We start from the raw sequence: 27,239 nt of genomic DNA on the forward strand, positions 1-27,239 counted from the left end.
AGTTACCAAGAAAATGTGCTTGGTAATAAGAGCCTTGAAATGAGTGACCAACCCTGAGTATATCATATAGTTGTACCCTATCAAAGAAAATGCTTCCTTAAAGTAGAACATCAGGGCATCACTAACACATGGAAGATTCCAAAGAAGCTCTGTATTACAGCCAGGAATTCATCTGCCAATCATTAATTTATTTCACCCTAGTGTAGGCTTCAAATTAATATCTCATTTAAAAGACTGATTTTGCAAAAGCTCATTCTATAGCTCTGAAGAAAAACAAATTAAGCATTTAGAAGCCAGGCAACTTTTCTAAGAGGTTAGCATGTGCCCACCAAATACACACTAACAGCATGTTTAAAACATTTTAAAATAGATAATGGTTAATACATCTATAGCATTATTAGAAACTGCACTGAAAAGAAAATCTCTGAATAGTACATTATCTAAATTAAATGCTTAAAATCTATTCCTCAAAAAACTGGGTCATTTGGCACTTTGTATTGGACATATCACTGACTTGATTTTTTTGGGTTATAATCCTGCACCTCAGTCTATGGTCAGACTTTCCTGGTAACTGCCAGATCAGTCCAGATATTGCTACATGCAGCCTTCAGACCTACAGATCCATTCAAACCTGGCTGATCTAGCATTTACTTCACTCACTGGTCCAGTTATCACATGAAAACTTTTACCTTTGTTCCACAATATGCTTTCAACTGCTGGTAAAAGGTTGAAAAGTCAAATACAATGGTAGTTAACAGCTTTTTCTTAGTATTCTTATGACACTTTCATTGGATTTATCTTACTTCCTCTTGTATCTTTCAAACCAAAATATTGGAAAACAAAATTTGGGCTCAATTTCACTCATACTGCCACTTTGGTAGCTCTTGGACTGGTTTTATGGAATTATATGACACTATTGGGAAAATAAAAAAAAATGGCATTGCATTTGTCAAGACATTAATTCTCAGTGAGATTGCAGTCCCAACATGGTTTTCAGAATAGTACATTAATACTGCAACCTGACAGCAAAAGTCACTCAATGTTCAGTTGTTCAAAAACAGGATGCAAATCAGTCGAGTCATCATATCACAGAATTTTGCAAATGTTTTCATTGCTTTTCTTTCATTCTATAAATGGTTCACATCACCACTACACCAACATATGAATGGATACATAATTTTTAAATGACATGCTATAAGGCATAGGAAAATATCATGAATTAGTATAAAATTACTGAAGAGCTGTTAAGCTCTTCAGTAATTCATGAATTGCCCCAAACTCTAACTGGTTTTCATAAATGGATCAAGAGCTATATGTAAATACTGTAACAATGCCTTGAAATAAAATGAATGTAGATTTGTTTAAGGCAACATCAACTATTTACATCTCTGTGCCAAACTGTAACTAATTTTATTTTAATACTATACTTATATCATTCTTGGTTAATAAGAATATAATTTGTGAAGCTGTATTTAATAAACAAGGAGAAGGAAAGCTGCAGCCAGTGCCACAGAAAAGTTGTTAAGTATTATTCAAGATCAAAGTACACTCCTAAGTGCTTTCATAAAATTTTATTATATATGTAGTATAACATGTAGGTAGTAGGTTGGTAGACAGCAACCGCCCAGGTAGGTACTACCGTCCTGCCAAGCGAGTGTAAAACGAAAGCCTGTAATTGTTTTACATGATGGTAGGATTGCTGGTGTCTTTTGTCTGTCTCATAAACATGCAAGATTTCAGGTATGTCTTGCTACTTCTACTTACACTTAGGTCACACTGTACATACATGTACAAGCATATATATACACACCCCTCTGAGTTTTCTTCTATTTTCTTTCTAGTTCTTGTTCTTGTTTATTTCCTCTTATCTCCATGGGGAAGTGGAACAGAATTCTTCCTCCGTAAGCCATGCATGTTGTAAGAGGCAACTAAAATGCCGGGAGCAAGGGGCTAGTAACCCCTTCTCCTGTATATATTACTAAATGTAAAAGGAGAAACTTTCGTTTTTCCTTTTGGGCCACCCCACCTCGGTGGGATACAGCCGATATGTTGAAAGAAGATGTAGTATAACAGTTTTGCACACGGAGTGATGAACTTCTTAACATGCTTAGTTCTGAAGATAAATTTATTATAAAACTAGTTAATGGCATGGCAAAGAAAGACTATTTTTATCTTGTAGCATGCAAGTTCACTAATGTTCAGTTAAAATGAGGTAGCTTTAGATTTCAACTTCAAACTCTCAAAATTATATTACCCAGACTTGAGTTCTTGAGGTGGGAGATACAGTGCCTGCACTCTAAAGGAGGGGTTTGGGATATTTGCTGTTTTTTTTTTTTATAGTACAATATATTGCTCAACTTTTTTTTTTTTTTTTTTTTTTATCAACAAGTCGGTCGTCTCCCACCGAGGCAGGGTGACCCAAAAAAAAGAAAGAAAATCCCCAAAAAGAAAATACTTTCATCATCATTCAACACTTTCACCACACTCACACATTATCACTGCTTTTGCAGAGGTGCTCAGAATACAACAGTTTAGAAGCATATACGTATAGAGATACACAACATATCCCTCCAAACCGCCAATATCCCAAACCCCTCCTTTAAAGTGCAGGCATTGTACTTCCCATTTCCAGGACTCAAGTCCGACTATATGAAAATAACCGGTTTCCCTGAATCCCTTCACTAAATATTACCCTGCTCACACTCCAACAGATTGTCAGGTCCCAAGTATCATTCGTCTCCATTCACTCCTATCTAACACGCTCATGCACGCTTGCTGGAAGTCCAAGCCCCTCACCCACAAAACCTCCTTTACCCCCTCTTTCCAACCCTTTCGAGGACGACCCCTACCCCTCTTTCCTTCCCCTATAGATTTATATGCTTTCCATGTCATTCTACTTTGATCCATTCTCTCTAAATGACCAAACCACCTCAACAACCCCTCTTCTGCCCTCTGACTAATGCTTTTATTAACTCCACACCTTCTCCTAATTTCCACACTCCGAATTTTCTGCATAATATTTACACCACACATTGCCCTTAGACAGGACATCTCCACTGCCTCCAACCGTCTCCTCGCTGCTGCATTTACCACCCAAGCTTCACATCCATATAAGAGTGTTGGTACTACTATACTTTCATACATTCCCTTCTTTGCCTCCATAGATAACGTTTTTTGACTCCACATATACCTCAACGCACCACTCACCTTTTTTCCCTCATTAATTCTATGATTAACCTCATCCTTCATAAATCCATCCACCGACACGTCAACTCCTAAGTATCTGAAAACATTCACTTCTTCCATACTCCTCCTCCCCAATTTGATATCCAATTTTTCTTTATCTAAATCATTTGATACCCTCATCACCTTACTCTTTTCTATGTTCACTTTCAACTTTCTACCTTTACACACATTCTCAAACTCATCCACTAACCTTTGCAATTTTTCTTTAGAATCTCCCATAAGCACAGTATCATCAGCAAAAAGTAACTGTGTCAATTCCCATTTTGAATTTGATTCCCCATAATTTAATCCCACTCCTCTCCCGAACACCCTAGCATTTACTTCTTTTACAACCCCATCTATAAATATATTAAACAACCATGGTGACATTACACATCCCTGTCTAAGACCTACTTTTACCGGGAAGTATTCTCCCTCTCTTCTACACACCCTAACCTGAGCCTCACTATCCTCATAAAAGCTCTTTACAGCATTTAGTAACTTACCACCAACTTATTATATATAACAAATCAGATCTTACTCCCAAATCAATATTATATCATAGTGACTATCTGTCATTTTAACTTTGTTTACCATTACTTAATTTAGTCCCTTATATTTTTTCTCTTTTATTTTAGCTTTATATAACAACCCTGCCTCGGTGGGAGATGGTCGACTTGTTTAAAAAAAAAAAAAAAAAAAAAAATAACAACCTTAGTTCATATATTCACAATTGTTAAAATAATCAAGGTGCTATTCTCAGGTGCTAAAGTGTAATAAGCTCATTATTTTGCCATTATATTCATTTATTTGATTACCACTTTTTTGTTCACCACAAATTATTTTAGTCCCTTTTATATTGCCTCATTTATTTTAGCTTTAAAGAGCTACCTTAGCTCATTTTTTTTTACATTTGTTAAAATAATTCAGGTGCTATTTTATAGCTTTAGAATATTTACTTTGTCTTATACTTAATTCTAACTATAGATTCACTATAAATCTTATGATAACTAGCATTGATCCTGATCCTGTTGTAAATGACCATATGACCTGTCTTTGTAATACTCATTTGTACTAAATTGTTATCTGTTTTACAATAATTTTTGTACCACTGAATATATCATTGCTTAGTTAATCTTAAGTTAATTTTAAGCCTGCCCATAATGCTCTGCATACAAGGGGCTTTGGCATGCTGCACTTTAAAAATTGTATTCCTTGTACTTCTCTGTATCATGTTCAAATAAATAAATAAATAAAAAATAAATAAGAGATACATCTAAACTGTTGTATCTGTGCGCCTCTGGCAAGACAGTGATGGTGTGAACGATAGTGAAAGTGTTTCTTTCTCGGACCATCTTACCTTGGTGGGAGACAGCTAGCACGTAAAAAAAAAATGCACTGTATATCAAAATGACTGAGTAAAATACTTTTATCTTACTATTACAACAAAAGCAGTATTTTTTGTTAATACACAAGTCATTACTGTACTCACTGCCCAATGCACTGTGTCTATAGGTTGCAGATATGAATTTATATTATACTCACAGAATGGACAGGGCAAACACATGTTAAGCCAGGCCTATGACTGGAAGGCCAGTGCATTAACCCCATACCATGCCACCTGAATAGGAGTTAATAGGATTCACTAGGTGTATCTCTATGCAAACTAGGAAAGTTAGAGTGGGCCACACTGTGGGGCCCATGCTAACCTTCTTAGTGTGTGTATAGAGATAGACTTAGTTGGGCAAATTCTATCAGATTGACACTGTACAGTAGCTGGCACACTGGTAAGTCAATTTTGGGACTTGCTCAACATGGGTTCAAATCTCATCCATTATGTGAGTTATGTAAAGTCATGTTATTACATTTTTGCAAGTCATTTATACATTTTCAAGTACATCCATCCAATTTAAATATATAATTGATTGAGGTTTTAATGCCATATAGCTCCCACATGGTCATACAGCTTGATATTCCGCAACTTTGAAAATGTTAAGGTGTCTCTTTCAAAACTCCATTTTTCACTTCATAGTTTATATACAGTTTGAATGCCTATTCACATCTCCATAATACCACAAAGATTTGTAATAATCATTCTGAAGATACAATGCAAAGTAAACCCAATGAAAAGCAAGGATGCAATAAGTACAATTACAGAATGCACTGTAAACATCTGAGGTACAAGATTTTCAACTATATCAGCAGATAAAATAAATATTGCCAATATAAAGGTAGAAGTCTCCAACAGAAAACTAGACAAGTCAGTTTAAGAGGTGCCTGATCAGCTGAGTGTAATGGTTATGAAGGCTTGTTAGCTTTGAGGGAGACACAACTTGACTGATCACACAATCACCAGGTAAGTCTGGCCAAAGGCTGGGCTGCTGCAATAAAAAAAATCCCAAAACTGGCATGGGTAAGAAAGTGGCAACCATCGACCTTCTGCCCAATGTTTACACTAGTGATAACATAGTATATGAGGTGGGTTTCAATAAAAGCATTAAAAGAAATAACCCAATTTGAATGAGCCACCAATAACACTACATTACACTTGCAGACTTCGATGTTTTTTTATGCCAATATATGTGATGCTTGTTTGTAATTTCTTTAGCTTCATTTAACACTTAATTACTATTGGCTTGTCAACTTATACTGGAAGATCACTCTCTCAAGGGTTGAACACGAAATTCTGACTGAGCTACAAAAAATTACGAGTCAAAATATCAAAATAAAATGAATAATATTAAAAAAAAAAAAAAAACTGGCGAATTGCTTACTTTTACGTCATGAAGACATTTGGTTTCCAGAAACATAAAATCCTTACACTTTAATTAATGCAATTATCAGATTGTGACAGTATCACCTCTGACTTTCACACCACATTAATTGTATACCTACATTAAGTATACTGTAAAACAAAATCAGTGTGAAAGAGCAAGTGTATAAAAAACTACAGCACAAATCAAGCAACACAGACTATTACATATCAGAAGATAAAAATGTGTGTAAAAAATATGTTTCATTAAAATCATATTAATAGAAAAAATTTCCAGCATTTCTAATGAAAATTCCTGCCTATAAAAAACTTGTGGCTATCCAATAGCCCAGAAAATATCAACATGTACTTTAAAAGGCACAAAGTTAATTAATAAAAAATGAGGCCAACCTTGGGACAAGTTAAAAAAAAAAAAAGCTAATGAACTATAAACATACAAAAATGTAATTTTACAATTATGACCAACATGGTGTATTCCTTCCGAGAAAGACTATTGATGAACCATATAACCAGGTCTGATTAATGATATAAGTACCTGCATCTCCAAACTACTTTTACCTTTAACAGACTTCTGCAGTATTCTGTAGATCTTGGCTCGCAGATTCTGGAAGACTATAGCACCAGATGGCAGATTTGAAGTATAGTCTTCAAGAGTAGTTGATGATTCATATGGTTCCCCCCTTAGTATTGTGTACAAATGGCGGCCCAGTTGACTATCTACGTGGCGTAAACGAACTCTTTCCATGATATCCAAACCCTAAAAGATCATTGTCATAGATATATAGACAGAAAGGAAAAAACATGATCAAAATTAAGTTCAACATTTATACACAAATAATATACAATATCAGAATTGTTTTACAGTGCCTATACTGTACAGTATACACATACAGTAGTTAAGTAAATTTGTTCATAAAAAAAAGCAGTATACAGTAAACCCTCTATTAATGCACAGATTATGGTCCTGAAAATTGGTACCTGAAAATGAAAATGACAATACAAATCTTTCTTTTTTTTTCTTATAAACATACATAGAAGTTACAAGGGTTAAGTTTACAGTTCATTTGGTTACAGTTATGATACATTTATAATATAAATGCTAACTTATAATGGCATTAAATGAACTGAAAATCATATGGGAAAAAAAAGTCCCATATGGGGAAAAAGGTGACTGGTACACTCAGGAGTCTGTACATACAAAACATATCTATGGAAGCAAGAGAGGAATGTATGAGAGTATAGAGGCACAAATGCTCTTATATGGGTGTGAAACCTGAGTCATGAATGTTGCAACAAAGAGAAGGCAGGAGGCAGTAGAAATGTCATTTCTGAGGGCAATGTGTGGTGTGAATATTATGCAGAGGATCCATAGCTTGGAGATTAGGAGGAGGTGTGGGGTTACTAAAAGTATTATCCAGAAGGTTGAAGTGGGGTTGTTGAGGTGGTCAGGACATATAGAGGATGAAACAAAATAGAATGACTTGGAGGGTGTATAAATCTGTAGTAGAAGAAAGATGGGGTAGGGGTCATCCTATGAAAGGTTGGAGGGAGGAGGGTAAAGGAGGTTTTGTGTGTGAGGAGCTTAGACTTCCAGCAAGTGTGCATGAGTGTGTTAGATAGGAGCGAGTGGAGGCAGATGTTTTTTTATGACGATGTGCTGTTGGAGTGTGAGCAAAGTAACATTTACAAATTGATTCAGGACTTGAGTCCTGCAGGTGGGAAGTACAGTGCCTGCAGTCTGAAGGAGGGGTGGAGATATGTTGCAGTTTTTGAACTGTAGTGTAGGCATGCCTCTGGCAAGACAGTGATGGGGTGAATAATGATGAAAGTGTTTCTTCTTTTTCGGGTCACCCTGCCTCAGTGGGAAACAGGTGATGTGTTAAAAAAAAATAAAAAATTGTGTCTATACTGTATAACTTCTATTTCATATTTGGATTCACTTTGTATTTCACAGACCATAATTCATTAAATATTACTAACTTGGTTAATATTAATATTCATAAGATTAGAATGACCACAATAAACAGTGATTAAGACATGGGAAAGAAGAAAACTTTTCGATAACTGAATTATGGAAATAAGAAACCATGCTTATTTGGGGGCTCAATGGTACTCTCATATTTCTTCAAGCTATCTCAGATGGTGGTTTGAAGTTTAAAAAGGGGAGATTTTCCTGTTTCCTGGAACATTCTCAGCAACATTTTTGTTTGCTTTCTCACAGTTATCAAATCATTAAGCACTAAATTTACCCGGCTGTAAAGGCTCTATTTTCATATCAAACACAGCTTTATAGTACAACAGGCGTCTTATTATCTGGGTACTAAGTAAGGCACTTTTTTTTTCCCTCCTCATTTTACAAATTTAGTCAATTTTCTGTCTTATTTAGCTGTAATGACCTCTTCATTGTCTCCTAATTGCTATGCTCTGAATTCTCTGCATAATAATTACCCCACACATTTCTCTCACACATGACATCTTTACTGTTCTCAGCGTCATTCTTGCTGCAGTGGTTAAAACCCATATCTCACAACCATCCAAAGGCATTAGCACCACTACACTCTGGTGCATTTTTCCTTTTGCCTCCAAAGATAAACTTCTTTCTTTCCACAGATGCTTTAACATGCCTCCCACCTTTTTGTCCTCATCTGTTCTATAGTTCACCTCATCATTCATAGACCTATCTGCCAACATGTTCACTTCCGAATACCTGAATATTCACATTCACATCATACTCCCTCCAATCTGACATTAAATCTTTCACTGCCTACTTTTTTGTTACTCTCATTATTGTGGTCTTTTAATTTCCTTCTTTTACATAGCCCCTCAATTTTCTTCACCAGCCTTTGCAACTTCTCAATTCAAGTTTATTCTCTATAAGGGTTACAATGTGGGGTTTACAGGTTTTGGGTATTGTGTGGTTTACATGTTATAAAATAGTAATTACAGAGGAGCCACTAGGACACCTAGCATGGCTAGGCATTTCGGGCAGACTTAGATTAATTCTTAACATTAAATCCTTACAGATTATGGTATTAAGGCTAAGTGACTACATCATAATTTGTGAGTTTAGCAATGTGAATGCTTTTGTTTTGGCACAATACAAAGTGTCTATATTGGAGTATCATAGGCAAACTTATGACTGGTTAGGATTTATTATTTTAGGATTAAGATTAGTATTTCTGGGTTTATAGTCAGTGGGTGAGTGAGTGTAATTGTGAACCACCAGGTGGTTATCATGTAGTTAGTTGTTGGGGTGTATCAGGGAGATAAGATGTTTTCTAACTGTAGTTTTGAAAGTGATGAATGTGTCTGCAGTTCTAGAGTTTTCAGGTAGGGTGTTCCAGATTTTAGGTCCTTAGAAATACATTGAATTTTTGTAAAGGTTTAGTCGAACACAGGGAATGTCATAGAGATGTTTGTGTCTGGTGTTATGCCTGTGGATCCTGTCACAACTATCAAGAAAGCATTTTAGGTCAAGGTTAATATTGGAATTTAAGGTCCTGTAGATCTAGATTGCACAGTAGTAAGTGTGGATGTTCTGAACAGGGAGTAAGTTTAGATCTATGAAGAGTGGATGGGGGGTGTTGCCAGGGATGGGATTTAGTGATTATTCTTACTGCGGCTTTTTGTTGGGTTATTATTGGCTTTAGGTGTGTTGCTGCAGTTGAACCCCAAGCACAGATAGCATAGGTGAGGTATGGATATATAAGTGAATGGTATAGTGTGAGAAGGGCAGTTTGCGGCACGTAGTATCGTATCTTGGAGAGGATCCCCACCGTTTTGGATACTTTTTTTGTTGTGTTGGATATGGGTGCTGAAATTTAGGTTGTTGTCAAAGTATAGGCCAAGGAATTTGCCCTCATTATGTCTGGCAATTAGAGTGTTGTCGATCTTAATGTTAAGTTGCGCAACACCTGCTCTGCTACCAAACATAATATAGCAGGTTTTGCCAGTGTTAAGTGTAAGTTTATTGGCTGTCATCCAAGTCTCTTCAAAATCTCCCAAAAGAACTGTCATCAGCAAAGTGCAACTATGACAACTCCCACTTTATCTTCAGATTCATTATGTTTTACTCCTACACTTTTCCCAAGCACCATAGCACTCTCTTATTTTACAACCTCATATATAATGTTGCAGTTTAAAAACTGTAGTGTAAAGCACCCTTCTGGCAAGACAGTGATGGAGTGAATGATGGTGAAAGTTTTTCTTTTTCGGGCCACCCTGCCTTGGTGGGAATCGGCCGGTGTGATAATAAAATAAAAAATAAACAACAATAGTGAAAGTAGGTCTTAGACAGGGATGTGTAATGTCAACATGGTTGTTTAATATATTTATAGATGGGGTTGTAAAAGAAGTAAATGCTAGGGTATTGGGGAGAGGGGTGAGATTAAATTATGGGGAATCAAATACAAAACAGGAATTGACACAGTTACTGTTTGCTGATGATACTGTGCTTACCTGGAGTTTACCTGGAGAGAGTTCCAGGGGTCAACACCACCGTGCCCCAGTCTGTGACCAGGCCTCATGGTGGATCAGAGCCTGATCAACCAGGCTGTTACTGCTGGCTGCATGCAATCCAATGTATGAGCCACAGCCAGGCTGGTCAGGTACCGACTTTAGGTGCTTGTCCAGTGCCTGCTTGAAGACAGCCAGGGGTCTATTGGTAATCCCCATTATGTATGCTGGGAAGCAGTTGAACAGTCTCGGGCCCCTGACACTTATTGTATTGTCTCTTAACGTGCTAGTGACACCCCTGCTTTTCATTGGGAGGATGTTGCATCGTCTGCTGAGTCTTTTGCTTTCGTTGTGAGTGATTTTTGTGTGCAAGTTCAGTACTAGTCCCTCTAGGATTTTCCAGGTGTATATAATCATGTATCTCTCCTGCCTGCATTCCAGGGAGTACAGGTTCAGGAACTTCAAGCGCTCCCAGTAATTGAGGTGTTTTATCTCCGTTATGCGTGCCATGAAGGTTCTCTGTACATTTTCTAGGTCAGCAATTTCACCTACCTTGAAAGGTGCTATTAGTGTGCAGCAATATTCCAGCCTAGATAGAACAAGCGACCTGAAGAGTGTCATCATGGGCTTGGCATCCCTAGTTTTGAAGGTTCTCATTATCCATCCTGTCATTTTTCTAGCAGATGAGATTGATACAATATTATGTTCCTCGAAGGTGAGATCCTCCGACATGATCACTCCCAGGTCTTTGACGTTGGTGTTTCGCTCTATTTTGTGGCCGGAATTTGTTTTGTACTCTGATGAAGTTTTAGTTTTCTCATGTTATCGGAGTAATTGAAATTTCTAATCGTTGAACTTCATATTGTTTTCTGCAGCCCATTGAAAGATTTGGTTGATGTCCACCTGGAGTCTTGCAGTGTATGCAATGGAAGACACTGTCATGCAGATTCGGGTGTCATCTGCAAAGGAAGACACGGTGTTGTGGCTGACATCCTTGTCTATGTCAGATATGAGGATGAGAAACAAGATGGGAGCAAGTACTGTGCCTTGTGGAACAGAGCTTTTCACCGTAGCCACCTCAGACTTTACCCTGTCGACTACTACACTTTGTGTTCTGTTTGTGAGGAAATTATAGATCCATCTACCAACTTTTCCTGTTATTCCTTTAGCACGCATTTTGTGCGCTATTACACCATGGTCACACTTGTCGAAGGCTTTTGCAAAGTCTGTATATATTACATCTGCATTCTTTTTGTCTTTAGTGCATCTAGGACCTTGTCGTAGTGATCCAGTAGTTGGAATGAAGAAAAGTTGCAAAGGTTAGTGGACGAGCTTGGGAGGGGGTGTAAAAACAGAAAGTTGAAAGTGAACATAGATAAGAGTAAGATGATGAGGGTATCAAATTATTTAGATAAAGAAAAATTGGATATCACATTGGAGAGAGTATGGAATAAGTAAATGTTTTCAGATATTTGGGAGTTGACGTGTCAGCGGATGGGTTTATGAAGGATGAGGTTAACCATAGAATTGATGAAGGAAAAAAGGTGAGTGGTGCGTTGAAGTATATGTGGAGACAGAAAATGTTATCTATGGAGGCAAAGAAGGGAAAGTATGAAAATATAGTGGTACCAACTTTCTTATATGGGTGTGAAGCTTGGTTTGTAAATGCTGCAGCGAGAAGGTGGTTGGAGGCAGTGGAGATCTCCTGTCTAAGGGCAACGTAAATATTATGCAGAAAATTTGGAGTGTGGAAATTAGGAGAAGGTGTGGAGTTAATAAAAGTATTAGTCAGAGGGCTGAAGAGAGGTTGTTGAGGTGGTTTGGTCATTTAGAGAGAATGGATCGAAGTAGAATGACATGGAGAGCATATAAATCTGTAGGGGAAAGAAGGTGGGGTATGGGTCATCCTTGAAAAGGTTGGAGGGAAGGGGTAAAGGAAGTTTTGTGGGCAGGGGGCTTGGACTTCCAGAAAGCGTGCGTGAGCGTGTTAGGAGTGAATGGAGACAAATGGTTTTTGGGACCTGACAAGCTGTTGGAGTGTGAGCAGGGTAATATTTAGTGAAGGGATTCAGGGAAACCGGTTATTTTTATATAGCTGGACTTGAGTACTGGAAATGGGAAGTACGATGCCTGCACTTTAAAGGAGGGGTTTGGGATATTGGCAGTTTGGAGGGATATGTTATATATCCTTATATATGCTTCTAAACTGTTGTGTCTGGGCACCTCTGCAAAAACAGTGATTATGTATGAGTGAGGTGAAAGTGTTGAATGATGATGAAAGTATTTTCTTTTTGGGGATTCTCTTTCTTTTTGGGTCACCCTGCCTCAATGGGAGATGGCTGACTTGTTGAAAAAGAAAAAATAGTGAAATCACACATCACTGTCTAAGGTCTACCTAACTACTGTATAGAAACTAACTGTTGCATAAAAACTTTTTACTACTTTTAATAACCTACTAGTTATTATACACAGGACAGCCATGTGTAGTAGTAACATTTAGTAAATGCAGTGGAACTTTGACTTATGAGTGTCCCAACATACGAGTTTTTTGAGATACGAGCTGTCCCTGGTTCTGAGTTATGAGCCAACATTTGAGTTATGAGGGAGCTCCCCCTGCTTCCCCATCAACGCAAAACCTGGACACCTCGCTTGTTTATCTATGAATTCATGCTTTAATTTCATGGAAATCATCCTCTTTTTCTTCTCAGCATTGTCCTTTACACTTACTTTCTTAGGGCCTATGCTTAGAAAAATGAAATTTGGCCAAATGACTGTCAAAAATGTAAGCAAAGCAAGAGAGAACTGCCTCACAGCGAGGTAAACAGTGCAATGAGTTGGCGGCATTCGTTATTATTATAACATTATTATTATTACAGTAGGGCCCCACTTATACGGCAAATTAGGTTCCAGGCTACCGCCGTAAAGCAGAAATCGCCGTAAAGTGGAACACCCTTTTTTTCCCCCTTATAAATGCATACAAATACTAGATAACAAGTTTACACTAACATATATTAAGTTAGCAACAGAAATAGGCATCAAAAAACAATAAAAAAGTAAAATACACACATAGTGCACTCATTACTTACCTTAAAATATTTGTAATCTTAATCTAGGGTGAGACAAGTAGTATTTATTGTAAGAAATCAAGTGTGGTATGTATGGTAGTCAGCCGAGCTACCATACCAGGCCAACCCACCAACACATAATATTCTATTACATTTAAGCATCCCAGAGCGATAAAATGCATATACAGTTCACTCATTACTTACCTTAAAATATTTGTAGTCTTAATCTAGGGTGAGATGAGTAGTATTTATTGTAAGAAATCAAGTGCAGTATGAATGGTAGCCAGCCAGGCCACCCCACCCACACATACTATTCTATGATATTTAAGCATCCCAGAGCAATAAAATGCATATATAGTTCACTCATTACTTACCTTAAAATATTTGTACTCTTAATGTAGGGTCAGAGGTGAGTAAACGAGATAAAACGAATAAATGAGAGAGAGAGAGAATGAGTACATGAAGGAGGACAGGCACAGAGTTATGTAAACAAACCAGGCAAACGTAAGTTTTGTAAACAAACAAATTGTACACGTCTGGTTTGTGTACAAGTTACATTGCGTAAAAGTTGTCTCTGCATTGATACGGTAGAATAAATAAAGAAGAACACTCCCATTCTCATGTAACACCATTTTTAGAAGAAATGACACTCTGAGTGAAGGCACTGGAAATAAGTCACTCTGTCTGCCTTTTTTGGGTTATCCTAGGTTCTCTACACATATGCTGTTATGTATGATAATCTATGTAACTGTATTTGTGTATACCTGAATAAACTTACATACATACGAAAGGAATAATTTTCTACGGTTACCACCAATAACACATTTTCTCTGATGTTGGACTAGAGAAAGTGTTATTCTTGCCGTCACTCATAAAAGTTTGGCTCCCACATCTCACATTTATGTTTATTTATTCTATTGTGGGGTGTATTTATCATCTTTATATGTTATGTATAGTGTTTATTATATAATTTTGAAAAAAATGTCATGGATGGATTAATGAAAATGTGTATATTAACATAATGTACGACATTTAATGAGACTCGGTGATTATTATCATTATTAATATGATGTCTCAAGACATAAGACACTCTTACTGATTTTAATGTGTACCTGCATGCCAGCACAGTATGTAAGTTTATTTAGGTACAGGTATACATACGTATAATTATCAGAGCATATATAAAATATGAAATAACTTTTAAAAACACTTGAAATTTTGGAGTTTCCAGACATAATGGAGAGACTTTGTGCTTACGGATCTCACAGAGAATGTAAACAAACTGGGTGGGGCACGGTGACCGTATTAGAAAGTCAGGTGGGGGGAGCCGTATAGAGTTTTGGTCATAATTTGAAATGACCATATTAGCGGAATGCCGTAAAGCGAAATGCCATAAAGCGGGGCCCTACTGTATTAATTATTATTATTACTATTATTATTATTATTATTATTAATTTAGGTAACTAGGGCACAGATCCAATTCCCTAGGTCAAGAGCCTCTCACCAGCATCAAGGTTCCTTGACGCTGGTGAGGGGCTCTTGATCTAGGGAATTGGATCTGTGCTCCAGTTAACCATATTAATAATAATAATAATAATATTATTATTATTGTTCCCTAAATTAATAATAATACACAATACTACGTATGTAATAATAATTCAGAATGCTGCCATTAGTTGGCATAGCTGATGCCAAAACATCCGGTAAGTACATGTTTATATCGCTATAGGAGCAAATATCTCGTACTTGCTTGCTTTTTTTTTTTTTACAGTCATTTGGCCAAATTTCTTTTTTCTAACCATGGGTCCTAAGAAAATACATAAGTGCAAAGGACAGTGCTGAGAAGAATAACACGATGATTTCCATGGACTTAGCCAGGCAATAACAGCTTAGTACACCTACGATACAGTGGACCCCCGACTTACGATGACCTCAGCCGACCTACAATGTTTGTCAGCATAAAAATTTGACCCAGACCTACGTTGAAAAACTCGACTTACATCATTCATCCCATACGTGTCCAGTGTTTGGCTGGCCTGCCTTCAGTTAGTGTGCCAATGTTTACAAGCCAGTGTGGTCACTTCCATGCATACATTCGGAACGTTTTGTATTATTCCAGTGTTTTTAGTGCTTGTAACTGCTAAATAAGCCACCATGGGCCCAAAGAAAGCTTCTAGTGCCAACCCTGTGGTAAAAAGGGTGAAAATTACTATTCAAATGAAGGAGATCATCACAAAGTATGAAACTGGAGTGCATGTCTCCAAGCTGGCCAGGTTGTATAACAAACCCCAATCAACCATCGCTACTATCTTGGCCAACAGAAAGGCAATCAAGGAAGCTGTTGTTGCAAAAGGTGCAAGTATGTTTTTGAAACACAGATCACAAGTACTCGAAGATGTTGAGAGACTGTTATTGGTGTGGATAAACGAAAAACAGATATCAGGAGATAGCATCTCTCAATCAGTCACATGTGAAAAGGCAAGACAGTTGCATGACGATTCAATTAAAAAAAGGTCTGAAACTAGTGGTGTTGTGAGTGAATTTAAGGCCAGCAAAGGTTGGTTTGAGAGATTTAAGAATCATAGTGGGCATACACAGTGTGGTGAGGCTGCCAGTTCAGACCAAAAAGCAGCTGAAAAATATGCGCAGGAATTCAAGGAGTACATAGAGGCTGAAGGATTAAAACCCTAATGAGTGTTTAATTGTGATGAAACAAGCCTATTTTGGAAGAAAATGCCAAACAGGACCTACATTACACAGGAGGGAAAAGCACTCCCAGGACACAAACCTATGAAGGACAGGGTTATGTTAATGTTGTGTAGTAATGCTAGTGGAGAATGCAAAGTGAAGCCTCTACTAGTGTATCACTCTGAAACTCCCAGAGTGTTCAAGAAAAACAATGTTGTCAAGGTTAATTTGTGTGTGATGTGGAGGGCAAACAGTAAGGCATGGGTCACTACAGACACTTTCTATGACTGGTTTTATCACATGTTTGGCCCCACTGTGAAAAATTACCTACCTCCTGGAATATAAATTGCACCTTAAGTGCCTCCTGGTACTGGACAATGCTCTTGCTTATCCTTCTGAGTTGCCAGAGCGAATTTTGGGGGAGATGAGCTTCATAAAAGTGAAGTTTTTGCCTCCTAATACCACTCCTCTCCTCCAGCTCATAGACCAGCAGGTCATTTCAAATTTCAAGAAACTGTATACCAAAGCAATGTTTCAAAAGTGCTTTGAAGTGACCTCATACACTCAATTGACCCTAAGGGACTTTTAGAAAGATCACTTTAGTATTCTCAATTACATAAACCATATAGGTAAGGCTTGGAAGGGAGTGACTAACAGGACCTTGAACTCTGCTTGGAGGAAATTGTGGCCAGAATGTGTAGAAGAGAGATTTTGAAGGGTTTGGGGCTAACCCTGAGAAGCCTATGCCAGTTGTGGAATCTATTGTGGCACTGGGGAAGTCCATGGGGTTGGAGGTTAGTGGGGATGATGTGGAAGAGTTGGAGGATGACAATGAAGAACTAACCACTGATGAGCTGCAAGAGCATCTGCAACAGCAAGAGGACACAACTGAGGACTCTGCTTCAGAGGAGGGGAAGGAGAAATGGAGGACGTTGCCTTCTTCAAAGATTAAGGAAATTTGTGCAAAGTGGGTTGACGTGCAAACCTTTATGGATGAAAATCACCCTGACACAGCTATTGCAAGCCGTGCTGGTGACTTTTACAATGACAATGTTGTGGCCCATTTTAGGAAAATCTTAAAGGAACGCGAGGTACAGAGCTCTATGGAAAGATTTTTGGTGCAACTGAGGTCCAGTGACTCTCAAGTTGTTCCCAGTGGCATTAAAAGAAGAAGGGAAGTAACCCCGGAAAAGGACTTGCTACCTAAAATCCTTATGGAAGGGGATTCCCCTTCCAAAAAATAATACACCTCCATCTCCCCTCCTCCCATCTCATAACTCATCACTACATTTTCAATAAAGGTAAGGGTCACTTATTCTTCATTTAGTACAGTACATGTATTTATTGGGCATGTGTCCTTTTTGTGTAGGAAAATGTATATTTCATGTGAAAACAAAAATTTCATACTTTTGGGTGTCTGGAACGGATTAATTGCATTTCCATTATTTCTTATGGGGAAAATTAATTCGACTAACAATAAATTCAACTAACGACAAGCTCTCTGGAACAGATTAATATCGTTGGTTGAGGGCCCACTGTATTTAAGACTACATTCTCATGCTACAGCTTCATATCATTCCAGAACATGGAGCTGAACTCTTTTTCCAGGCTGAGGGACTGACCACCTCACATACTTTTCCTCCAAGATTGATGGACTGATTACATCATCTTTATTTCACCACTACATCTGCTCCCTTTGTATATGACTCAAGAAGCCTACTGTATAGGCAAAATGTTTCAATAATAACGATACCCAACTGTTGCACACGTGTCTTAATCTTCAGTTAAACAAGTTTCAAATTGTAAATCAAAATGCCAATAAAATTGGTGAATGAGAAAAACTACCCCTGTACAGAAAACAATTACCCAATCCGAGATTGAAATTTCTTGCGTGCAAAAGCCCATATTTGTGAAACACATTCTGGACAGATTTAAACTAAGAGAACAAAACATTATACAGTACAAGACATACCTATAACACATAATACATTTACAAATTAAAATACTTTACATATTAATACTTATTATTATTTTTTTTTATTATCACACTGGCCGATTCCCACCAAGGCAGGGTGGCCCGAAAAAGAAAAACTTTCACCATCATTCACTCCATCACTGTCTTGCCAGAAGGGTGCTTTACACTACAGTTTTTAAACTGCAACATTAACACCCCTCCTTCAGAGTGCAGGCACTGTACTTCCCAACTCCAGGACTCAAGTCCGGCCTGCCGGTTTCCCTGAACCCATTCATAAATGTTACTTTGCTCACACTCCAACAGCACGTCAAGTATTAAAAACCATTCGTCTCCATTCACTCCTATCAAACACGCTCACGCACGCCTGCTGGAAGTCCAAGCCCCTCGCACACAAAACCTCCTTTACCCCCTCCCTCCAACCTTTCCTAGGCCGACCCCTACCCCGCCTTCCTTCCACTACAGACTGATACACTCTTGAAGTCATTCTGTTTCGCTCCATTCTCTCTACATGTCCGAACCACCTCAACAACCCTTCCTCAGCCCTCTGGACAACAGTTTTGGTAATCCCGCACCTCCTCCTAACTTCCAAACTACGAATTTTCTGCATTATATTCACACCACACATTGCTCTCAGACATGACATCTCCACTGCCTCCAGCCTTCTCCTCGCTGCAACATTCATCACCCATGCTTCACACCCATATAAGAGTGTTGGTAAAACTATACTCTCATACATTCCCCTCTTTGCCTCCAAGGACGAAGTTCTTTGTCTCCACAGACTACTAAGTGCGCCACTCACCCTTTTCGCCTCATCAATTCTATGATTCACCTCATCTTTCATAGACCCATCCGCTCCCAAATATCTGAATACATTCACCTCCTCCATACTCTCTCCCTCCAATCTGATATCCAATCTTTCATTACCTAATATTTTTGTTATCCTCATAACCTTACTCTTTCCTGTATTCACTTTTAATTTTCTTCTTTTGCACACCCTACCAAATTCATCCACCAATCTCTGCAACTTCTCTTCAGAATCTCCCAAGAGCACAGTGTCATCAGCAAAGAGCAACTGTGACAACTCCCACTTTATGTGTGATTCTTTATCTTTTAACTCCACACCTCTTGTCAAGACCCTCGCATTTACTTCTCTTACAACCCCAACTATAAATATATTAAACAACCACGGTGACATCACACATCCTTGTCTAAGGCCTACTTTTACTGGGAAATAATTTCCCTCTTTCCTATGTACTCTAACTTGAGCCTCACTATCCTCGTAAAAACTCTTCACTGCTTTCAGTAACCTACCTCCTACACCATACACCTGCAACATCTGCCACATTGCCCCCCTATCCACCCTGTCATACGCCTTTTCCAAATCCATAAATGCCACAAAGACCTCTTTAGCCTTATCTAAATACTGTTCACTTATATGTTTCACTGTAAATACCTGGTCCACACACCCCCTACCTTTCATAAAGCCTCCTTGTTCATCTGCTATCCTATTCTCAGTCTTACTTTTAATTCTTTCAATAATAACTCTACCATACACTTTACCAGGTATACTCAACAGACTTATCCCCCTATAATTTTTGCACTCTCTTTTGTCCCCTTTGCCTTTATACAAAGGAACTATGCATGCTCTCTGCCAATTCCTAGGTACCTTACCCTCTTCCATACATTTATTAAATAATTGCACCAACCACTCCAAAACTATATCCCCACCTGCTTTTAACATTTCTATCTTTATCCCATCAATCCCGGCTGCCTTAGCACCTTTCATTTTACCTACTGCTTCACGAACTTCCTCCACACTCACAACTAGCTCTTCCTCACTCCTACAAGATGTTATTCCTCCTTGCCCTATACACGAAATCACAGCTTCCCTATCTTCATCAACATTTAACAATTCCTCAAAATATTCCCTCCATCTTCCCAATACCTCTAACTCTCCATTTAATAACTCTCCTCTCCTATTTTTAACTGACAAATCCATTTGTTCTCTAGGCTTCCTTAACTTGTTAATCTCACTCCAAAACTTTTTCTTATTTTCAACAAAATTTGTTGATAACATCTCACCCACTCTCTCATTTGCTCTCTTTTTACATTGCTTCACCGCTCTCTTAACCTCTCTCTTTTTCTCCATATACTCTTCCCTCCTTGCATCACTTCTACTTTGTAAAAACTTCTCATATGCTAACTTTTTCTCCCTTACTACTCTCTTTACATCATCATTCCACCAATCGCTCCTCTTCCCTCCCGCACCCACTTTCCTGTAACCACAAACTTCTGGTGAACACTCTAACACTACATTTTTAAACCTACCCCATACCTCTTCGACCCCATTGCCTATGCTCTCATTAGCCCATCTATCCTCCAATAGCTGTTTATATCTTTCCCTAACTGCCTCCTCTTTTAGTTTATAAACCTTCACCTCTCTCTTCCCTGATGCTTCTATTCTCCTTGTATCCCATCTACCTTTTACTCTCAGCGTAGCTACAACTAGAAAGTGATCTGATATATCTGTGGCCCCTCTATAAACATGTACATCCTGAAGTCTACTCAACAGTCTTTTATCTACCAATACATAATCTAACAAACTACTGTCATTTTGCCCTACATCATATCTTGTATACTTATTTATCCTCTTTTTCTTAAAATATGTATTACCTATAACTAAACCCCTTTCTATACAAAGTTCAATCAAAGGGCTCCCATTATCATTTACACCTGGCACCCCAAACTTACCTACCACACCCTCTCTAAAAGTTTGTCCTACTTTAGCATTCAGGTCCCCTACCACAATTACTCTCTCACTTGGTTCAAAGGCTCCTATACATTCACTTAACATCTCCCAAAATCTCTCTCTCTCCTCTGCATTCCTCTCTTCTCCAGGTGCATACACGCTTATTATGACCCACTTCTCGCATCCAACCTTTACTTTAATCCACATAATTCTTGCATTTGCACATTCATATTCTCTTTTCTCCTTCCATAACTGATCATTCAACATTACTGCTACCCCTTCCTTTGCTCTAACTCTCTCAGATACTCCAGATTTAATCCCATTTATTTCCCCCCACCGAAACTCCCCTACCCCCTTCAGCTTTGTTTCGCTTAGGGCCAGGACATCCAACTTCTTTTCATTCATAACATCAGCAATCATCTGTTTCTTGTCATCTGCACTACATCCACGCACATTCAAGCATCCCAGTTTTATAAAGTTTTTCTTCTTCTCTTTTTTAGTAAATGTCTACAGGAGAAGGGGTTACTAGCCCATTGCTCCCGGCATTTTAGTCGCCTCATACGACATGCATGGCTTACGGAGGAAAGATTCTTTTCCACTTCCCCATGGACAATAGAAGAAATAAAGAAGAACAAGAGCTATGTAGAAAAAGGAGAAAAACCTAGATGTATATATATATATATGCATGTGCATGTCTGTTAAGTGTGACCAAAGTGTAAGTTGGAGTAGCAAGATATCCCTGTTATCTAGCATGTTTATGAGACAGAAAAAGACACCAGCAATCCTACCATCATGCAAAATAGTTACAGGTTTCTGTTTCACAGTCATCTGGCAGGACGGTAGTACTTCCCTGGGTGGTTGCTGTCTACCAACCTACTACCTAATACTATATACAATATTTGACTTATGTATACAAACATATTTATCAAATGGTAAGGAAAAAATATAAACTAGGACTAAACTGTAGAAACGTTTTTTCTTACATTTAAAATGGATATGATAGCAGTTAAAGCAGAAAATATATAACACATACGGGTGGGCCCCTCTTATACAGCAGGTTAGGTTCCGGGCTACTGCCATGAAGCAAAAATCACTGTAAAGTGAAACATAGCCTTTTTTCACTGTCAAATGCATATAAAAGCCTGATAACATGTATACAATATCATATATTAAGTGAGCAATAGAGCTTGGCCTAGAAATATACATATACAGTACACATATTACTTACCTTAAAATATTTTTGTCTTTAGCTTATAGTGAGTGATGAATACATTTATTGTAGCAAGTCTGAATAAATGAAGACTGGTTATAATTGAACACCACTGCATTTGCAAAATGCTGTAAAGTGGGGCCCTCCTGTATTGCATGCACATAATGATTACAGTACATCACACATATTACATGACATAAAAGACATACAGTGAATTTAGTTAAAAACTTATTAAGAGTTGTAGTGTGAATTTATTTTGTTACACAGTTTTTTGGTTTCTTCTTAAACCATTCCAGATTCTTGGCCCCTTAAGATATGTGCATGATTACTGGTTTAGATGTGTAGATGAGGTAGGTACATAACATTTGAATTTTAAGAATACACCCACAGTTTTTTATACTTTTGTTGAAGTGTGTTGGATATGTGCACTGAATTTTAGCTTACACTCCTAGCACTTAGTTTGCAATCCTAGAATTTTACCTTCATTTTCTCAAACAATTTATTTGTAAGTCTTTTCCAGATTAGGTGTAAATTTGTTCATTATCATCCATGTGTGGATATTTTTTAAGATATTCATATGTAATATTATCTGTTACAATAGGATCAAGACTTGAAATGACAAAAGTTTTGTTGTCAGAAGAGAATACTGTTTTTACACCTAGGGCCTCTGGGAGGCGTTGTGAGGCAGATGGACGTAGCTGGAGGTGGTGGCACAATTGTGACAAGTGGAATTGGTGTGGTAGAGTCTGGCTGTTTTGGTGTCAGTTTGAGTTGTTGGTTGGCATTTGGCAGGCTATTGTGACACAGAGAAGGAACAGGAGAGGGCCAAGAATGCTTCCTTAGGGGACACCAGTATTTATTGCTACAGAAAATATGGTAACATCATTTATGTTTACTTGTAGCAGACTGTTAAGTTGGATCTCATTTAGTTATATGAGCTACCTCTGACTCTATAATGCTTCAGTTTCAGGAGGAGGTTACTGTGATCAGTTGTGTCCAAGGCCTTCTGTAGGTCAATAAATATGACAACTGGGTATTCATTTTTATCAAGTGCTGTATAAATTATGTCTAGTATTTTAATTATTACATTGTTTATACTCTTTTGGGGTCTGAATACATACCAGCAAGGCAAGAGAATTTTATGTTTGGCTGTATATGAAAATATTAGTTTATATACTTTTGACAATACTGATAGATTTGAAATTGGTCTACAGTTATAAATATCAGAGAGATTTCCATGTTTACAGCTTTGAGTTACTCTAGCTGTTTTAAGAATGCTGGAAAAGTTTCTAAATCAAGTGATTTATTGAAAAGATGTGTAACTGCTGGTAATAATACTTGTGATGGTTTCTTATATAGAACTGTTGGTCATAATACATTTTTCCTTTTAACACTTTGGCCATTTCTCCACCAAGGCAGGGTAACCCAAAAGAAAGAAAAACCCAAACAGAAAGAAAAAACTTTCATTACCATTCAACACTTCTGCCATCACTCATACATAATCACTGTCTTTGCAGAGGTGCCCAGATATGACAATTTAGGTAGTCACTCCAAACTGCCAATAAAGTGAAGGCATTGTATTTCCCATTTCCAGGACTCAGGTCTGGCTAACCAGTTTCCTTGAATCCCTTCACAAAATATTACCCTGCTCACACTCCAACAGCTCATCAGGTCCCAAAAACCATTCATCTCCATTCACTCCTATCTAACACGCTAATGCATGCTTGCTGGAAATCCAAGCCCCTCACTCACAAAACTTCCTTGTCCCCGTTCCTCCAACCTTTTCGAGGACGACCCCTACCCCGCCTTCCTTCCCCTACAGATTTATATGTTCTCTAAGTCATTCTACATTGTTCCATTCTCTCTAAAGGACCAAACCACCTCAACAACCCATCTTCAGCCCTCTGACTACTACTATTAGCCCCTAAACGGTCCAAATGTATATATATGTTCTCTCGCCCAGTGTCCCAAATATTTTGAAAAATAATTAAATCGTTTTTTTTTTCATTGAAATAAAGAGAAAATTTTTTTAAGTGTTACAGGATTAAAATAAAAAATTAGGGTCAGTACTTACCAAGATATGAGGCTGCAAAGTTGGCACTTAATGCTCACCTGATGGCAACATCGAGTCCTGCCACTTGCAGAAGTGTTGCCGATATACCTTTTTTTCTCATTTTTATATTATTTTATATAATTTTTATGTTCTGATAATTACAATTTATTGTAGTTCTTGTCATTTCATGACCAGTCTTTGTTCTGACACTAATATTAGGTACTGAAATTGTCACAAACACATTGACAGGTGGACATTTATACCTACATACAAAATATATGCAAAGTATTTAAAGGTCCCAGCAGTGTTTTGGATACACGAGAGTACAGAAGAAGAAGAAAGAAGTTCCCTTGAAGCAATGTGTAAGACAAGTGTCAGTGACAAGCATCCGGGAGGGCAGTGATAAGATGAGATAAGGGATGACATTTGATGGGCACCAACAAGGGTGCAGTGATAAGATAAGGGGTGACATTTGATGAGCTTGTATCTCTGTCTCTGATTATTTGTCTCTCTGTGTTGTCTCTCTGTCTGCTTGTCTCTCTCTCTGTCTCAGAGAGAGCCACTGTGAACCAACAGGTATTCTTATGCATGATATCTACAAGCACAGTATAGCACTTTGGATTTTTTTAGGTTATCCTAGGTAATTTACACTATGTATAATTGTATTTGTGTGTATCTGTGAGACAGATATAGAGAGAGAGAGACAGATAGACAGAGACAGAGATAGAGACAGACAGACAGACAGACCCTAAACTTGGGGTTAATATCACTTTCCTCTTAAAAGGGGAGTGTTAATATGACATTACATCAGTGAATCCTCGGTGTTTGCCGCACTGTTTGCTCTAGCTGGTGCTCAATTTAACTGGCACTCCCACAAGGTACTAAGTGGTCTCATATTTTCTTAATACGGTGCACACCGAGTGTTAAGACCCATTCTATGCTGCCTACGCATCTCAGGCCAATCGTGCCAAATTTGGAGGCAGGAAAAATAAAACATATATATATGTTTGTTGCGCTAGTGGTAAGAACGTATATATATGTTCGGACTGTTTAGGGTTTAGTAATACCACACCTCCTCCTAATTTCCACACTACGAATTCTCTGTATAATATTTACACCACACATTGCCCTTAAAACAGAACATCTCCACTGGCTCCAGCTGCCTCCTTGCTGCAGCATTTACACACCCATATAAGTGTTGGTACCACTATACTTTTGTACATTCCCTTCTTTGCCTCCATTGATAAAGTTTTTTGTCTCTACAGATACCTCAATGCACCACTCATCTTTTTCCCTTCATCAATTCTATGGTTAACCTCATCCTTCATAAACCCATCCATTGACAAGTCAACAGATGGGTTTATGAAGGGTTTATCTGAAAACATTCACTTCTTCCATACTCCCTCTCTCCTATGTGATATCCAATTTCTCTCTATCTAAATTGTTTGATATCCCTCATCACCTTAATCTTATCTATATTCGCTTTCAACTTTCTACCTTTACACACCCACCGAAACTCATCCACTAACCTTCGTAACTTTTCTTTATAATCTCCCAAAAGCACAGTATCATCAACAAAAAGTAACTGTGTCAACTCCCATTTTGTATTTGATTCCCCATAATTTAATCCTACCCTTCTCCCCAACAACCTAGCATTTACTTCTTTTACAACCTCACCTATAAATATATTAAACAACCATGGTGACATTACACTTCCCTGTCTAAAACCTACTTTTACTGAGAAGTAATCTCCCTCACTTCTACACACCCTAACCTGAGCCTCACTATCCTCATAAAAACTCTTTACAGCATTTAGTAACTTACTACCTATTCCATACACTTGCAACATCTGCCACATTGCTCCCCTATCTAATCTATCATATGCCTTTTCTAAATCCATAAATGCAGTGAAAACTTCCCTTCCTTTATCTATATACTGTTCACATATATGCTTCAATGTAAACACTTGATCTATACATCCCTTACCCACTCTAAAGCCTCCTTGCTCATCTGCAATGCTTCTCTCTGTCTTACCTTTAATTCTTTCTATAATAACCCTACCGTACACTTTTCCTGGTATACTCAGTAAACTTATTCCCCTATAATTTTACAATCTCTTTTGTCCCCCTTCCCTTATAATATATATCTTACAAAAAGAAAAAAAATAGTAAGTAACCCAACTCTGTACCCAGTAATGTACTCTAGTACAACTATATAAACTACTCAGTACCACCACATTCAAGAGTAAACAATCCAAACAATTTGAAAGGGCATAAGTTTCTTGAACCTTCTGCATTCATTCTCATATAACCAAGCTATTAAAAATGTACTCCAAGCATTAAATTATTAAATAAAAAATCCCCTTCAAGAGGGGTGTCCTGATGCAAGTGAAGGACTCTCAATTGAAGGCCACACCTGATTACCTCTTATTCCACAGGCACACATGTCCCCTATAAGTTTAGCAATTACCCATAAATATAATAATAATAATTAAATAATCTCTAGACATGAGCTATGCATGAGAGAGGAAAAAGTACTGTAGTCCTACAGATAAATTAATGAGTAAAATGAACAGATATGAAGCTCTGAAATATTATGGAATTTTACATAAAATAATGATAAACACAATATAAGTAGTTACAGTAAATAAACAACAGCCAATTAATTACCGATGTGTCTTCAATTTTCTGGGTGAACTCGTCAGGGCCATCAATATCCAACTGATACATCTTGATGCCCTCAACCAGGAGATGTGCACGACCTTCATCTCTGAATACTACCCTGTGCCAGTAATATTATCAGATAAGATCAGGAAATGTTTAAACACAAAGCATAAATACAGTAAACCCTCTTCATTTTATGGGCAAGGTGTATAGGCTCTTTTTAAGCTTGTGCACCATTGTTATTAATCCAAACACTGGGCATAAATAATAGGGTAATACAGTATATACTGTACATACACTGGCATAAATAAATTACTTTCATATTACATTCATAACCTCATAACCCTATGGGGCAAGTTTGGTTGATTAAGGTAAATCTGGGG

The 27,239-nt window shown here is 37.8% G+C and overlaps 1 protein-coding gene across 9 annotated transcripts in view; it reads right to left on the reverse strand.

Moving 5' to 3' along the window:
- The window catches only part of LOC128694738 (constitutive coactivator of peroxisome proliferator-activated receptor gamma), a 173,513-nt gene that overhangs the window by 84,654 nt on the left and 61,620 nt on the right, over positions 1-27,239 (reverse strand). For all 9 annotated transcript variants that reach the window (XM_070095966.1, XM_070095958.1, XM_070095963.1 and 6 more), the window contains exons 7-8: positions 26,863-26,974; positions 6,557-6,755 (exon numbers count right to left, since the gene is read on the reverse strand). In XM_070095966.1, the coding sequence (XP_069952067.1) occupies positions 6,557-6,755; positions 26,863-26,974 (311 nt within the window). The remainder of the gene's footprint in view (positions 1-6,556; positions 6,756-26,862; positions 26,975-27,239) is intronic.

The sequence above is a fragment of the Cherax quadricarinatus genome, chromosome 51 (assembly GCF_038502225.1).
Source record: "Cherax quadricarinatus isolate ZL_2023a chromosome 51, ASM3850222v1, whole genome shotgun sequence".
NCBI classification, from domain to species: domain Eukaryota; kingdom Metazoa; phylum Arthropoda; class Malacostraca; order Decapoda; family Parastacidae; genus Cherax; species Cherax quadricarinatus.